Source organism: Uloborus diversus, chromosome 1 (assembly GCF_026930045.1).
Source record: "Uloborus diversus isolate 005 chromosome 1, Udiv.v.3.1, whole genome shotgun sequence".
Lineage (NCBI taxonomy): Eukaryota > Metazoa > Arthropoda > Arachnida > Araneae > Uloboridae > Uloborus > Uloborus diversus.
In genome coordinates this window covers 179,763,897-179,779,885 of record NC_072731.1, presented here as the reverse complement: position 1 = coordinate 179,779,885, position 15,989 = coordinate 179,763,897, and the positions used below count along the sequence as shown (strand labels likewise).

General features: G+C 33.2%; 1 protein-coding gene across 1 annotated transcript in view; it reads left to right on the top strand.

Annotated features, from left to right (window-relative positions):
• Positions 1-15,989, top strand: part of LOC129233707 (cytoplasmic FMR1-interacting protein-like) — a 94,363-nt gene that overhangs the window by 38,229 nt on the left and 40,145 nt on the right. The window contains exons 10-14 of the mRNA XM_054867685.1: positions 2,635-2,751; positions 3,121-3,198; positions 4,485-4,532; positions 6,476-6,642; positions 14,504-14,651. Coding sequence (XP_054723660.1) covers positions 2,635-2,751; positions 3,121-3,198; positions 4,485-4,532; positions 6,476-6,642; positions 14,504-14,651 — 558 coding nt within the window. The remainder of the gene's footprint in view (positions 1-2,634; positions 2,752-3,120; positions 3,199-4,484; positions 4,533-6,475; positions 6,643-14,503; positions 14,652-15,989) is intronic.

Below are 15,989 nucleotides of genomic sequence, written 5' to 3'. Positions count from 1 at the left end.
TCCGTTGATACCGGTGATCGCAAAGAAAGGACAAACCAGAGCTGAGACAGCATATGCGCTTTGCGCTCTTGATGAACATTTGAAGGCCATTTCGCAATTACCTAGATCATTCAACTAACTATACATTAATTATTGAACTCTACAGAGTTTAATTTCAACCATTCGTAGATTCAAATGGGAGATAACTGTATTTTATTCGCTCATTTTTGCGAGTTTGGTGAAAAATGAGGCTAAATACTTAAAATTGAACCTCAAATGGGCAGCTAAAGATATTGTTTCATTTGGCTGAAATTTTGTATGATAAATAGGCTTGGTAAGAGGCAACTTTTCCACATACAGGCTAAACATTATTCTCAATTTTTCGTTTTTTTCACTCCACCCTATTGTACAGTTTGGATACTGATTGTAACTAAACATATACACAGTATTTTGACTTTATCAACTATTTTGTACAAAAGAAATGTTTCATATGTTTATCAAAAGTAAATGATACAGATATGTATATTTAAATGACAGGGATCTTAGCTTTAAAAATGACAAGTACATACTTATTGAGAGCAGAAACAATAGAAAATTTTGTTTTGAAAATTTAACAAAGGGTTTAAATAAAGAGTTGAAAATTATTGCTTAATAGTAATAATAATACTTTTTAATCTTGATGGAAAAACCATCTTACCACACTACTAATTAAAAGTTACTGAAAAGATCAATGAAATGTAAAGTGAAAATAAAAATACAGTGTCATTTCAAAAGTATACTGTTGCCGATCAGCCCAATAATACGCATTTAAAATTTGTAGTGTTTAAAAAATTAAATATGTTAACCTTGTCATAATCCAATGATGCAACCTGTCATAAATGACAGGTTGCGTGACTGTCTGATCGCTCAGTATATAAGTTGTTTTACATAGATTGTTCATTGCTGTTATTGTTTATTGCATTGGGTACAATTATATCTGCAACTGGACTGAGAATTTCAGTGATTAAAAGTATATACATAATATCAGCACACAAGAAAGTCCTGTGGTGTCCACATCAGGTTTTATTGACTTACAGTCTGGAGAGATTATGTGTCAAACAGGAGAGTAGTTGAAACTGGATTACATTATCAAAAAATTGATACAGTAAAACCTGTAAAGTTGACCACCCTTGTAAGTTGACCACCTCTCTATGTTGATCACTTTTGTCGGGAACAAAATTTTTCCTATCTCATATAGCGAAGGAAAACCTCTGTAACTTGACCACCTCTCTATCTTGACCACTAATGTACGCCAAATTTGGTTTGGAGTATTGTAAAAAACCCTTTGTAAGTTGACCACTTGGTTTATTTTTTTCAACTTTCTTCAGCAAATTATTTTATTTTATTATTTATTAACTTATTTATTTATTATTATTATTATTTTTCTTTTGATAGCTTTCTAAGAATGTTTTTAATGCTTTGATGACAGACTAGCATTTTACTAACTAAACAGCAGCTTAAAGCTTATGCTGCTCTTCAAAACTTGTTTTTCATTTGTTGTTCTACTTGAGATAGCTGTTCAATGAAAATACGTGTCAGTAGTAAAGTTCAAAATCTTTTCTTTCAGTTGCAATATGCTGTGGCAACACAGGAATTGTGCAAAAAGAGCTGGCCTGGATCTATATATTTTGGGTCCCCCCGCAACAAAATATGTAGGCTCCTCCCTCCTGGCCAGCAGTGTCTATTTGTAAAGTGCATAAGTCTTAGTGCTAGTTTTTTTCTATTTTTTTCTTCAATTTCTAGGGCCGTTAGCCCCTTTAAGGACGCGGGTCCCTCGCACTGCGGGTACACAGATCTGGGCCTGCTAATAAGTAAAGTTACATGTTTCTGGTCCAAGGATTAAGAGATAGGACATTTTAATTTTTCCTTCATCAACTGGGAGAGTCGAGCTTGTTACTCTTTGTGCTATACATAAAAAGGCTTCAAAAAGAAAGTTATTTGAACTTGATAATTTGATTAACTTTGATTAATAAAAAGTATAAAATATTAAAATTAATTGAAAATGGAGAAAACCAGAGAAAATTAGCTGGTATATATGGAATTTCTAAACCTACAGTGTCTAATATAGTAAAAACAAGAAAAAAATAACAAAATTATTTGAATAGTATTTTTAATTATTGTTTCACTTTCAATAATGTTAAACACTGAAAGTGAGTTGAACAGAAAGAGTAAGGGTGAATTCCTCAGAAAATGAATACATGGTGCAAGAAATGACAAAAAAAAAAAAAAAAAAAACGCCCTTTATAAGTTGACCACCCGTCTAAGTTGACCGCCAAAGTGCTGCACCGCGAGTGGTCAACTTACACAGGTTTCACTGTATCAGGATTGATAGAACTTAGAAGCGTGTTAGTGCTTGATAGTTTATTTGTCGGAAATTATGTATGGAGGGGGGGGGGGGGGGGGGAGGTCAGACTAAAAGAATGATTCAGTAAACCATTAAAATATATTTCCAACAAAATTGTTTGGTCATACACACATGCTTGTCAAAATATTGAAAAGAAAAAAGTTAGTTGTGTTATTTTTTTTTTTAGATGTTTAAATGAAAGAATTAGATTGGTGCTTGATTTATTTTAAAGCTGTGATTGATTATATTAGTTCTTCAATTTTCTTTTGTAGGTTACTACAACTGTCAAAGAAACACCTAGAACAGATGCTGAAAATAAAGATTTAACAGAATTAGCTCTTCGAGGACTTCAATTGCTGTCAGATTGGAGCACTCATGTTACAGAATTGGTTAGAATATGCTCTATAAATAATTCTTTTACAATAAGTCATCCTTAGTTACACCTATGCTTTTTTTTATGGATGATTCACCTACCATCTCCTTCTAATATTGCGTTATTACTAAAATTATGATAACTTTCACACAATACGTTATTAATGTATTTTATGCTTTATGCAAAATTATTTTTGACTACATACAACTCTAAAAACATTAAATGCTCCAGTTTTCTGGAATCTCTTAAAGTTTCAAAAGATTTGATTCATAAAATTAATTTTTCATCATTTATGTAAAATTTACATGTAATATCAAACAACAGATAGTTAAACTTTTGATTATGAGTTTATTCAAATTATTTTAAATATTGATTTTTTATATAGTACTCATACAAGCTGATGCATCCAACTGATCATCATCAAAATAAGGAATGCCCTCAAGAAGCTGAAGAATATGAAAGAGTGAGTGAATATTCTTAAACTAGGAAGTTAAACAGTATGAATCATTGCAATTATCAGATTTTAATTCTGCATGTGATACTTTAATTGAAAACATTTTGTCTTTTAAACTACACAAAAGTTGGTAAAATCCATCATGTGAATCACACCAAATGCCAGATTATAGTGTATGGATTTCAGTGTTGTTGTGTTGCTAAAAATTTGTTATAAATTTCTTGATTATATGCTCTTTTAAAACACATTTTTTCTGGTTGCAGTTCTTTTGAATAGAGACCCATGTATCTGTCTCTGATTAAGGGACAGTCGGAGAGAGAAATAAAATTTAAAGCATAAATAAGTAAGAAATGTTGAATTAAGCGGAATTTTAGGTTCACTTTTGCCTGAAATTTAACTGATGAAACTTGACATTAACATGCACAAAAAACAAGTATTTGCTATTCTCTGTGGGCTATTTGTTTATGTGGGCCCAGTACTGACGGTTAGTGCAATGCTCTTAACAAACTAACAGTAGCATGACAACTTTAGATGGGCACTGTTTCAGTGAATTTGACCAAAAAATATTTCTGTCGCTGAAGGTTCACTATCATTCAAACTAAAAATATGGCCAGTGCATTTAAATTGAATTTTTATAAATTTGACCCCGTCAAGTTCCTTAAAGACATGATAAAATTCTAAATTAGAAGACTGCCAAACACCATCAACTTGTGCTCCTCCAAAGTTGGCTGTTAGCATTCATCACTCAAAGATACCAAGAGCATTTTCATTATTTTGTCATTGTCCAAATTTCTGAAGAGTATGAGTATTGGTATAATAAGATTACTTTCAATAAAATTAGCTTTAAAATGCTAATTCTATCTGCAAAAGCATCAATTGGCAGCAACACTTCTCTTCAGTATTTCATAAGTGGTATTGTTATTAATACTAACCTTAGAGCCCAGATAAATAAAGCTGTCAACTTTTTTAAATTTCAATTTGCAGGTTGGCTAGTGGAGTCCTCAACACACTTCATGTATTTAGTCTTACCCTGGTTGACAGTAAAAAACAACCAGTCCCTTTGGGGTGCTTTTTAAAAATGTTCTACTGTATATTTTTATTTAAGAATTTAAAATATTGCTAATAGGTGTCTCTAAAGTTTTCTCTAAGAAGAATATTATTTCATAATTTTCATTTATTATTAATGTCTGATCTTTCAGGACTAATATTTTTTAGTTATTAATATTTAATTGGTTTTCATAGTTTTGTAACTCTTAGTTTTCATAAGTTTTAAATCATCATTCATTATTTCACAGGCAATACGTTATAACTACAGTGATGAAGAAAAATTTGGCCTTATTGAGGTAAGATTAAGCCTTCACTAAATTCTGTAATTTAAAACTTTTCAGTTAAATTTTTGGTAAATTTTTTAAAAACAGATAGAAATAGAAACTGTTTAAAAATTTTGATTCTATTTTATTCCAAGAATTTCAGCGTGCTATCTTCTAAAACACAAGTGTTGGAGCAATTACTTTGAGACTGTCCAAAGTGAAGTCTTTTAGATTAAGGTTTTAATTGTGATAACTAAAAATGCACTTTTAAGACAAGAAGAAATTTTTTCTTAAAAAGGTGATCTCCATAAATGATGCAAACTCACAATTTCACAAACCCGCTGCCACCCTCCTAGTGTGACATCATTTGTAGACATTACCTCAACATTGATCCCCTCCCCCTGAATTTTTGTTTTTGGTTGTTAAAATTTAAAGTATTGTTGTTGAAAGAAAAAAGAATTACAGTAGACTCTCATTTTACTCGGGTTTATTTTATAAGGTTTCGATTATATGCTGTTTAAAATATGACACCTTTTACGTGGATGAGTTTCGGTTTTACGCGAATGCCACAATGCAAATGGATAAAATTTTCCCCTTTAAAGATTGCAGATTACACGTAATAAACTGCATTTTCGTGTGCTAATAATTGAGCTTGGACCACTGGAGACATTTTAAGCAATTGGTTCCAGAGCTCTTTCCAGAAGTAAAGTAATTAAACTCATACAGTTCAGAACTCACTGGAAGAAGAGGTTTTAGGAGCGACAAAGGAGGCCAAAACCAACAAGGATACCGACGTCGGTGACACACAACCAAAAACGTTCACATTGAGAATTTTGAGAAACTCCTTGACAATAGAAATGATCTTTCTGAATTGTTAGTGAAGGAAGATTCTATCATGGAAATGACACAAGTGGTCATGGATGCGTTAATGCTCTGCAAAGAATTGCAGAGAAAAATTCTTAATGACTGCAAAATGACTATCATTGCCAGTTCCTCTTTATAAACAGAACACAAAATTAATTTGTTTTCTTTGTGCATGTTGTGCATAAAAATCGATATAAGTACACATTAAACTTATTATACAATTAGTCATCATTAGAATGAAGTATTTTGTTATCTGCGGAACCAAACCCCTATTTTAACACTAGTATTAGGTCTCAATTTACGCTGCATTTCCGTGGAACGTAACCCCTGCCTGAAACGAGGGTCTACTGTATGGGGAATTTAAACTTTAAAATTTACTGTATTTTTTGTGAATAAGTTAGTAAATAAACACTGAGGTAGACATGTGAAAAATTATTAACTCAGTATAAATTCAATCATATAAATATTTTATAATGAAGAAAATGTACTGTAAATAAATATACTGAAGAAAATAAGCTGTAAATATGTAAATAGTGTGGCCTTGATAAGATTCCTTTTTTATTTTTTTACTTCCTCCCCCCCTCACCATTTCAAATCAACTCCTTCATGTCTCTCCATCATACAGGGTAAAAGAGCCTAGCTCTGGCCCGTAAAATTTCCTATCTGTATCTGAAAATTAAAGATTTAGAATTATTATTACACTAAAAATTGTTAAATTTTGGAAAAGGTGTATTTCTGCTCCAGATTTTTGTGGGCCCTCTGAAAGAGAGTTGGGGCTCACAAAACATGCTCCAAATTTGTGTAAATAAAAGAAAATTTTACCTCAATGATTATAAATATGTCAGCTTTTAATGCAGAATATTTTATTTGTTAGCTAGTCTTTCCCTCTTGGTTGCAGATCATTTTTCTAATAATTACACCTGTTTATAATAATGGAAGATCATTTTTTTTAGAAGTATGGAATGTAGTTGCATTAACTGAATATTAAATGTTTTTAGATTGATTTAAGTTTTAAGATATTGTTTTGGCATAGTTGTAACAATTTAAGTTGAATTTTTGTTGTTGTTCCTAATGTATTCTAAAATATATAAGTGAAATAATCTTCCATCTAGGTGATTGCAATGATTAAAGGTCTTCAGGTGTTGATGAGTCGAATGGAAACGGTATTTACCGATGCTATTCGTAGGCATGTATATGCTGAGCTTCAAGAATTTGTCCAAGTCGCCCTTCGAGATCCGTTGCGCAAAGCTGTCAAAAATAAAAAGGACTTAATTCGTAGGTAATGATGCATAACTTCTCTTCTACAAATCACATTATTTTGCCACTTAAATTCCTGTTGTACAAGTAATGGAAATGGTTATGCTAATAATGATTGAAATAATATATGCCTTATGAAAAATGAAAAATTGCTTGTTTTTAATGCACTATGTCTCTGAAGTTTGTCATCTTCAATTTTATTTTTGTTAGTGCCCTTGAGAAATTTTTTTTTTCCTTTCAAAATAGGTTTTTTTTTCTGATGGCTTGAAATATTGACTGTCGTTATGTTTTGGTGAAAATTTCAGATAATTTCATTACACTGAAGCCTGAAATTTTGGGAGCTTAAAGTACTTTTAGATGTTGATACATTTTGGTATTATTTTGAATTTGAGCGCACATTAACTTTTGTGTAGCTCCCATCTCAAGTGTTGACAAAACATGGTGGAGAAATTTTTTCCTGGATTTTAGGATATCATAAATTCCGAACAAAAATAATTGGATGATTTGTACTGCATAATTCTACTGTCAAATTATTTGTTTTTAATAGGATGCAGTTGCAAAGCGTAAATATTGGTTTTATAAAAGGTATTATCATCTAAATCTATCAAAATCCTTCACATTAAAAGTAGTCTGCTTCCTATGTGTAGAAACTCAAATTTGTACCCTAAATCTTCTTTTTGTTAGTACTGTTAGAAAGAAAAGATTTTTTCCATATCAAAATAGGTCCCCCCCCCCCCACAATGGTGTTCTTTCATATAAGAAAATGAGCTGGAAATACTGTCTGTGGTTCATGAGAAAATTGCGTTCTACAATATACAACAGGTGATGATTGCCATGGAAACAGGTTTATAGTGGTTTACAACGGTTATTATTCAGAAATAGTTTTTATTCTTCTTTTAAAAATTGCAAATTGAGTATTACTGAAACCAAAAAATATCTTATTATTGAAACAGAGAGATACAACAGCCTAAACAAGATATGTTTCAATCTCATTTAATTTGCGAACTGTTTTCATTCTTATATCAAAGAACACTATTGAAAAAAAAAAAAAAACAACAACCCTGTTTTGATAGGAAGAACTTTTTTTTTTTGGTAACTAACGAAAAAAAAATTTTAAGTGACAAACTTTAGTTGCAGCTCATTGAAAACAAGCTATTTGGGTCATTCCATACCAAATCAAACAAAAAAATAAGATTTTCGAACTGACCCCTTCCAATTTTTCTAACATTTTATACTGAGATAGTGTTTGGTAATGAAAGTAAAAACCTAAGATTTTCGAACTGACCCCTTCCAATTTTTCTAACATTTTATACTGAGATAGTGTTTGGTAATGAAAGTAAAAATCCAAGTTTTTAGATTTGTAATACAAGTATTCTTTGATTGGAGGTTATTACAAAAAATTGAATTTTGGTACACGAAGTAGCTTTTGAACAAGCATAACTTTTTTTCTTTTTGCACTACATGCAAAAACACCATTTTAAAGTTCTTGAAACATGCTTTAAGATTACATGGTACAAAAATGCAATTTTAAATTTTGAAGGTTATTCAAAATGACCTTTGACCTTGAATAATTCCGAAAGTTATATTTTAAAAACCTGAAAAAAATACATATTATACACACAATTGTGTTCATTATTTGTTTCAAGTTTCATGTTGGGACAATTAGGGGATGAGGTATAATTCAATGTTTCATGCAATGAATGTTTGATGTCAAATTGAAAAATAACCTAAGCTAAGTTTGACAGACAATAAATTAGAAATGTATAAAAATTGTAAAATTATGTTGCTTTTTTTTAAATATCGTCTGCAGATTGACTTTCAGATGCTATTTTCCCCAACAAGTATGAGGCATAAACTTAGTTGAATCAACTTTAGGTTACCGGGAAGTGCAACAGGTAGAAAAGTGAAGCAATTTTCCGGCATCCTTCACATGACAGAAAACTCGTCAGGCATGCTGGGCACATATGTTACTACCATTCTCATCCCGGCCACACGCCAAATCTGACTGCGATGGGGTGGTCCTGGGTTCGAACTCTGGCTCATGCATGGGTGTACTTTCTCCCTCCTGTTCTCGTCCTTCCTTTGTATGAATGTGTTGTTATGCTGTGAATGGTTGCCTATCCTATAAGCGGGTCCTTATGGCATGTGTGTACTGTGGAAGTCAGACTTCACACCAAATTACGGTACAGTTGGGAAAAGTGAAGCAGCGCACCCCAAATTGCCAGCCTCGCCAGCACAAGATAACAACAAAATTCTCATCCCGATGATTTGAATCAACTTTTCTGCTGATTCAACTGTTTGGGACATTGCCAAGCGTTCGCTCTACACACAAGTAAATTTATTGAATCAACTCAGTTCAGTTTTATAAGCATTGTTGGTCTTTTTAGAAGAAAAATTCAATCCACGAAGTTGCCTCGTGTGAAGACAATGGAATACGCTAGTCAGTGACTAGCAACTTTTTTGAAAAGTTGATTCAACTAATCGCCTCTTGTTTATAAACTCTTTATACAATGCTACAAGTAATAAAGTGCTTTTAGAACTTCCTTTGCCTAAACATGTGATTGCTGTAATCAAATGCGACCCAAGCTTTTAATTTTTAGGACAGCAGAAATTCTTAATTTGCTAAATGGAACTTTAAATTTCGCCAAATGATCATAATTTTGCCAAAAAGAACTCCAAAGTTAGCCGATTGATGATAATTCTGCTGAATCATTAGACAAAATTTCCTGAATAAGGATATTTTTGGAAGCTCACAGTGACCTTCCATCGGGGCGTCCCTGGTTGTAATCCTTTTTGTCTGCCACAACATTGTGTGCGTGAAGACTTGAGTCCGGTTTTTACTCTAGTGGAGAAACTGGAAGGCGATATAAAGGCGATTGCAGAAGCAGAATGGAACCAAGCAAATCATTGTCAAGAAGAAGTAAAACACTGTTTAGTCAAGTTTGATTGCATGGATACCTTGTATAATTGTTTTATTTAATCTACTCATTTTGAAAGAATTTTTCATTTTCCAATATTGTATTATCAGCAGGATTATGACACATTTGGACACACATATTTGACTTTCAATTGATGGCAATTGATATTTGGCCACTCAGAGTAATATTGAAGTTTAAATTATGTATGATCCCAGTGTTGTCCCAACATGAAATGTGGCGCAAATAAAGAAAATAACTGTATAAAGCTTGACCATGAAAAGAAGGGGGGATGACCTTGAAGAGAAACATCATTTGTAATAGGTAGAATCTGCCAGAAAGCACCGAATAGTTAGAGGCATGGTCTCGCTAATCCTATCTATTCCAAAATGATAACAAACAACCTATTACAAATGATACAAATGTTGTTTTTGCTTCAAGGTCATCCACCTTCTTTTCGTGGTCAAGCTATACAAAATAGATTTTTTTTAGATTTTTAAAATAATAACTTTTGGAAATACTAAAGGTCAAAAGTCAATTAAAATGACCTTCAAAATGAAAATTGTATTTTTGTGTCGTGTAATAGATCGTTTTAAAGCTCTTAATGTAAACTTTCAAAATATATAAAGTTCAAGTTTCTAACTTTATTTGTTCCAGAGTTATGGTTAGTAAAGTGTGAGGCGGTGGAGCAAAACATTAAAATTTCGACCTCTTATATCTAAAAAACTACAACAGTTAGAAAGTAAAATTTGTTTTTTTAAAATTTTAATACCACTTAGTAAATGGGTATGTACATGCAAATTATTGTTATAATCCGTGTGTACTCAATTTTTAGGTGTGTGAGTTGACATTCAATGATCTATTTATCATGAGAAGAATCTTGATAGCAACATCTTTTACAAAATCAATATTTATTCTCTGCAACTGTATTCCACAAAAAAACAAGTACTGTGACCTCAGAATTAGGGAATATGAGCTTTTATGTTATTTTTGTTCAAAATTTTTGATTTCTAAAAATCCAGGAAAAAATGTCCGCCATGCTTTGTCAAAAGTTAACATGCTTGCTACCCAAAAAAAAAAAGCATTGTGATAAAGAAGGCAACTTCCATGTTGAGGATGCATGTTTTGATTTAATGTCAAAAAAAATCACACTGTATATCGCTGGACTAAGCAGAGTGTGATTTTTACCTAATCCCAGCAGTTAAAAAACATTTGCAGGGACGCCGCTTTCTTTTGTCAGATGAAAGTTAAAGCTGCATCACAGAAGCCCTTACAGGAGGTTGCGAAAAATGCCTTCTAGGCGTGTTTTCAAAAGTTATACGAACGTTGGCAGAAGTGCCTAGTCGCTCAAGGTGACTATTTTGAAGGTGGGTGTGCTTCGGTGATGTGAACTATTTAGGGTATAGTACGGTGCAAATAGACCGAAGAAGGGCCTAACCCCAACATCCAAAGTAAAAGTTTCCCGTCAACTCCAAATTGCTGTATACTGTCCACATATTGTTTGGTAAAAAGTTACACCGTTATCAGCGTCGGGTTTTGGGGGGAGGGGGGGAAGAAGTTGGTAAATTAGTAGTTTTTATCAGTTTTTCCGAAATATTTAGAAAACTATAGCGTTTAGCACGAAAAGTGCAATATACAAAATAATCTACACTAAATTACGAACAAAATGGTCCTAAACATTATTTTGTTAAGTGAACGATTCCAGAGTTACAATAGGTGAAAAATAGAAATTTTTCGTATTTTTTTAGATTTTTCGGAAAAAAAATTCATTATCACTCGGGAGTGTTTTTTAAAAGCAAATTGCGATTTATGGGGCCGGTGGTATGTTTGTGATTAGCCCTTGAAGGAACGACAACCTCACCACTCAAGGGGCTCTACTTTTAAGGGAAAAGAAGCATTCATGGACCGTGGTTATATAAATCTGCTGCACGGAGAGACCCAAATTTTCTCTAGACAATGCCGCAATAAGAATAAATATATTATAAACATAGATGATTTTAAATTATAAAAATTCATAACAATTATGATTTATAGTTATATCATTTTTAATAATAACATTTTTATAAGTGCAGCTTTTGAAGTTTTTTCTTTAGAAAATAGGCATATTCGCCTGCATATTGCAACCATATTTTATCAAACTTTTTGACGTTCGTACACTGAGTTCAATACTAATATTTAATAAAAATGTAGAACGTTGAATGCGACATATTGTGATGTAAAGTATTCATCAGGATTCAGTCCTGTTCAAGCATACCATAGTCCTCTTCTAGATCTTCGTCTATGATATTAGTGCCCCTGTTATTACTTCCTAGACCTGAGCAAATACTGCACATGCTTGAGCAGTTTAGACCACTACTTCTGCACTCGCAGCTATGGACGCATTCGGCTTTTTAAACGCGCACTATGAGGGAAAGTAATTCCTAGGGAGTTACAGAAGGCATTGTTGTAATTGGTCTCAGGTATTCACCAATCTTCTTCCACCCCCACTGGAGGTAAATTCTTTTCTTCATCCAGCTGCTGCTGAACCTGGTGGTAAATGAATGCTGCCTGGTAACTGTAGAAATGAGGGTAAGCCAACTTGAACAATGAATGGGCTGCGTTGCAATAGCCTGCAAGTTACACTGGTAGCGAAAACTATCTAGATCTTCAGTATTCTTTGCTCCAAACATCGCAAGAAAGAAATACTTTCCTGTGTCAGCCACCGCACTGGGATCAGCTTTGGAATCGTTAAGGACTTAAAAAAGCTTCGTACGAAGAGCGTTGTTGGCTTACACTTTCCTATACGGTGAAATGTTTCCCTTTTTGCAGAAAGATGGTACATTGTCACATCCTGTGAAGGCGTATATTGCAAAGAGTACACCCTTCATGTCTCCAATGCTTCGCTGAATGTCCGAAACAGTGCATACCTTTTCCTGCTGATTGCCTTTCTTTGGTACCACCATTTTCAGTTTGTTTTCTGATGGTGTGTGAACATTCAACAGGACTACTAAGTCCATGTCATCACCGATCACACAAGCTTCAACTCCATTCTTAGCTTTATCAATCGCTGTTAAAACTATAAGTCATCGTCACCCGATGCTTGGTGAACTGTGCAACCGCCTCTTTGCAAGTACATTGTCAGGAGAGAAATTAGGCCCATTTTGTTCTTAGTGTTAGCTAGAAATTCACGTTGGTTGATAGTTACATCGATTGAGTCTTCAACTTTGACTTCAATGTTAGTCGTAGAACGTGATCTACATAATTGTTCTTCATCTTTTGTGGTTCCTTGCTCGTATTCATCAAAAACAAGTTGCTGGCCTATAATGAGCAATTAACGTAATTTATGTATTGCTCGCAAATCTGTCTGAAGGTAGCTGGGAAACGTCAGAAAACACGATGAAGAAGGTGATCTTCATTAATGATATAGGACGCTTTTTCTAAATAAGGGGTGATCGATGATTCATTTGAATCTGGAACCACAACAGACACCATTGGAGATTTGCTCCCCTTCCTTATCAAGCCAGATTCGTCGAACAAGGGTGGATGATATGCACGTAATTCGAATTAAAATAGTCAAGCCCGTTTATTAGAATATCGGTTAAAAGAATATCCCGCTTAATATAATACATTTTCAATGTACCAAACCAATGTAATGTGTTATTTTTATCCCGGTTTTTGGAATATCCCGCTTATTAGAATATTTTTTCGTGGCAAAATGGCTATTGACTTAAGCGGGTTCGACAGTATTTCTTAAAGTCTCTCATATTTTCTTACAGTGCACACCATCCGATGTGAGAGAGTATTAGGCAGGGGTGCACGTGGACTCAAGTAAAATTTTTTGAAGGCAGTGTGAAATTTCCTGAAACTATGAAGCTAGACCCTTCTCCCTCCCCAGTAAAAACTCTTCAAATATGCATACAAAAATCATTTAAATCATTAATGAAAATTATTTTTAAAGTTTATTTATTTTTTATTTTTTGAAATAATTTTTCAGTTCTAGAATGTGTTGTCAACCCATAAGTTTCGGAAATTTCTGAAGTTTCGGATCACAAACACCCCTGGTATTAGTGTTCACACATACAGTGGTGTTGTTAATTATTATAGACTTGGTAATAGAGGCTAGAGAATGAACAGCTAACTTTCTTTTCAAGAGTATCTCTGAATGTTTTGTTCTCAATCTTTTTTGAAGCTAGTAGTCTAACTTCAATTGCTTTATCACAGTTCACGCAAATTGCAGAAAACCGGTTCTCGTTCCCAGTATTTCTACGTTTCTAACCCCGTGTGGTGCCTCTTAGTTTCTTTTTGACTAGAATACGATTGTACAACATTACTTTTTAATAAAATTATTTAGTTATTTCTGTTTACGTAGTAGTTAGAATTGCACTTCCCGAGAAAATCTTAAAAATGCGAAAATTTTCTACTTTACACCCGCCGTAACTCTGGAATCGTTCACTTAACAAAATAATGTTTAGGACCATTTTGTTCGTAATTTAGTGTAGCTTATTTTGTATATTGCACTTTTCGCGCTAAACACTATAGTTTTCTAAATATTTCGGAAAAACTGATAAAAACTACTAATTTACCAACTTCTTCCCCCCCCCCCCCTCCCCCCAAAACCCGACGCTGAAAACGGTGTAACTTTTTACCAAACAATATGTGGACAGTATACAACAATTTGGAGTTGACAGGAAACTTTTACTTTGGATGTTGAGGTTCATGTCTAATTGCACTGTACTAGTAAGGTTTTATACTACCTGTCCTCGATCTTTTGGATTGTTCCTCGTAGAAGTAAAGAGTAAAAATACAAAGCTGTCTGAACTAAATGGAGGAGGAAAGAAAGGGAAATGATAATTAAAGTGAGTTATATTAGGCAACAAGCTCACTTCCTTTTATACTAAGACTTCACATGTGTCACAGCAACAAATAGCATGCTTCATTGAAGTGCTCCTTACATGTTTATTTTTCTAATGTGATCAAAAATAATTTCAGTATTATTTTATCTGTTCGAGAGACTTGTGCAGATTGGTTGAGAGGGACAGAGCCATTAGATGATCCAACATTAAAAGGCAAAAAGGATCCAGAAAATGGATTTGATATAAAAGTTCCTCGCCGAAATGTTGGCCCTTCTAGCACCCAGGTAATAATTCTAGTAACCCTTGATAATTTACATTTGTCAAGTAAAAGCTAGTGCATATTAAATGTAGCCAACTTAACTCCTGTTTCATTTCTGTTGAAAATTAAGAAACTTTCAAGTTAAATTTAAAGTTAAGATCTAGAAATAAAACTAAGTTAAGCCAATGAAATGTCCACAGTGTGTCATTGCAGATACTGAATAGAAAAGGGAAGCCTAAATAAAAATTGTAATTTATTTTACAATGATCATCTATGTATTTAATTCTTGAAAAACATTCACAGTGAGTTAGAATATCTGATACAAATAACAAACTTTAAGTTGATTGACATTGGAATAAGGTCTAGTTCAGTTGGGGGGGGGGGGGGGAGGGGGCTTTGCATTTAAAATATTTTATTTTTTTGTTATGTCGGATGCCTTTTATTCATAAGCCAATTTCTTTTGATTTGAAAAAGGTGTTCCTTGTTATGCCGAAACACGTGTCTGCAGTCATCTGCAATTCGTGCTATTTGACGTTATTTCTTATTTTACTTTTCATTCACAACGGTATTTATTTAACTTAGACAAATAGAGTTTTTGTTGCATACTGAGTAGTTTATGGACTTAATTTTCAATTTGATTCCTAGTTTATGTTGTCTTTTGTTACCATTTTAGTTAGTTTATGAAAATTTATTATGATATTGTTACAAATAACAGTAATAAATACCTAAAAGCAGATAATTGGCATTTTTTCACAAGTGCCTAAAAACACTCTTTGAGCAAAGTTTAGAGTCAAATTATGTAAAATTTAAAACGTTAGCAATAGGTCTGTTAACTGATTGTGTTTCTATGACAAGAAAGGCTTCTTCTCTAGGTAGTTACATGTCTGCTGACTCTTTTCGCAAGCAGTTAATGACCTTGAAAGTCATGCTATTTTGTGATTTCTGCATTTTCAGAGTCAAATATTTCGGTGCCCCAAATGTCAACCGCATAAATCTTTCTCTCTTTGTATACTAATCAATGTATGTATTTACTGAAATATGTACTACAGTGGCTCACTGTTAAGGCAAGAAAACTTCGACAGTCAAAGTTGCAGAAAAAAAACCTTTTTTCGTACGTGTTTGTGTGACCCCTGACCTTTGAGAAAGGAGTCAACCACAACTAATTATGTATAGGTTCACTTTTAAAGTAAAAAGTATTGGCCTATGTAAATCGGTATGTTTTTCTTGAAAAAACGAACTAAATCCAACTTTGACCTCCAAAAACTAAAAAAAAAAAAAAACTTTTTTTTGCAAAAAAAAAAAAAAAAACACCAGGGTGGCGACAGATCAGGGAGATCAGGGAAAAGTCAGGGAACTTTATTAA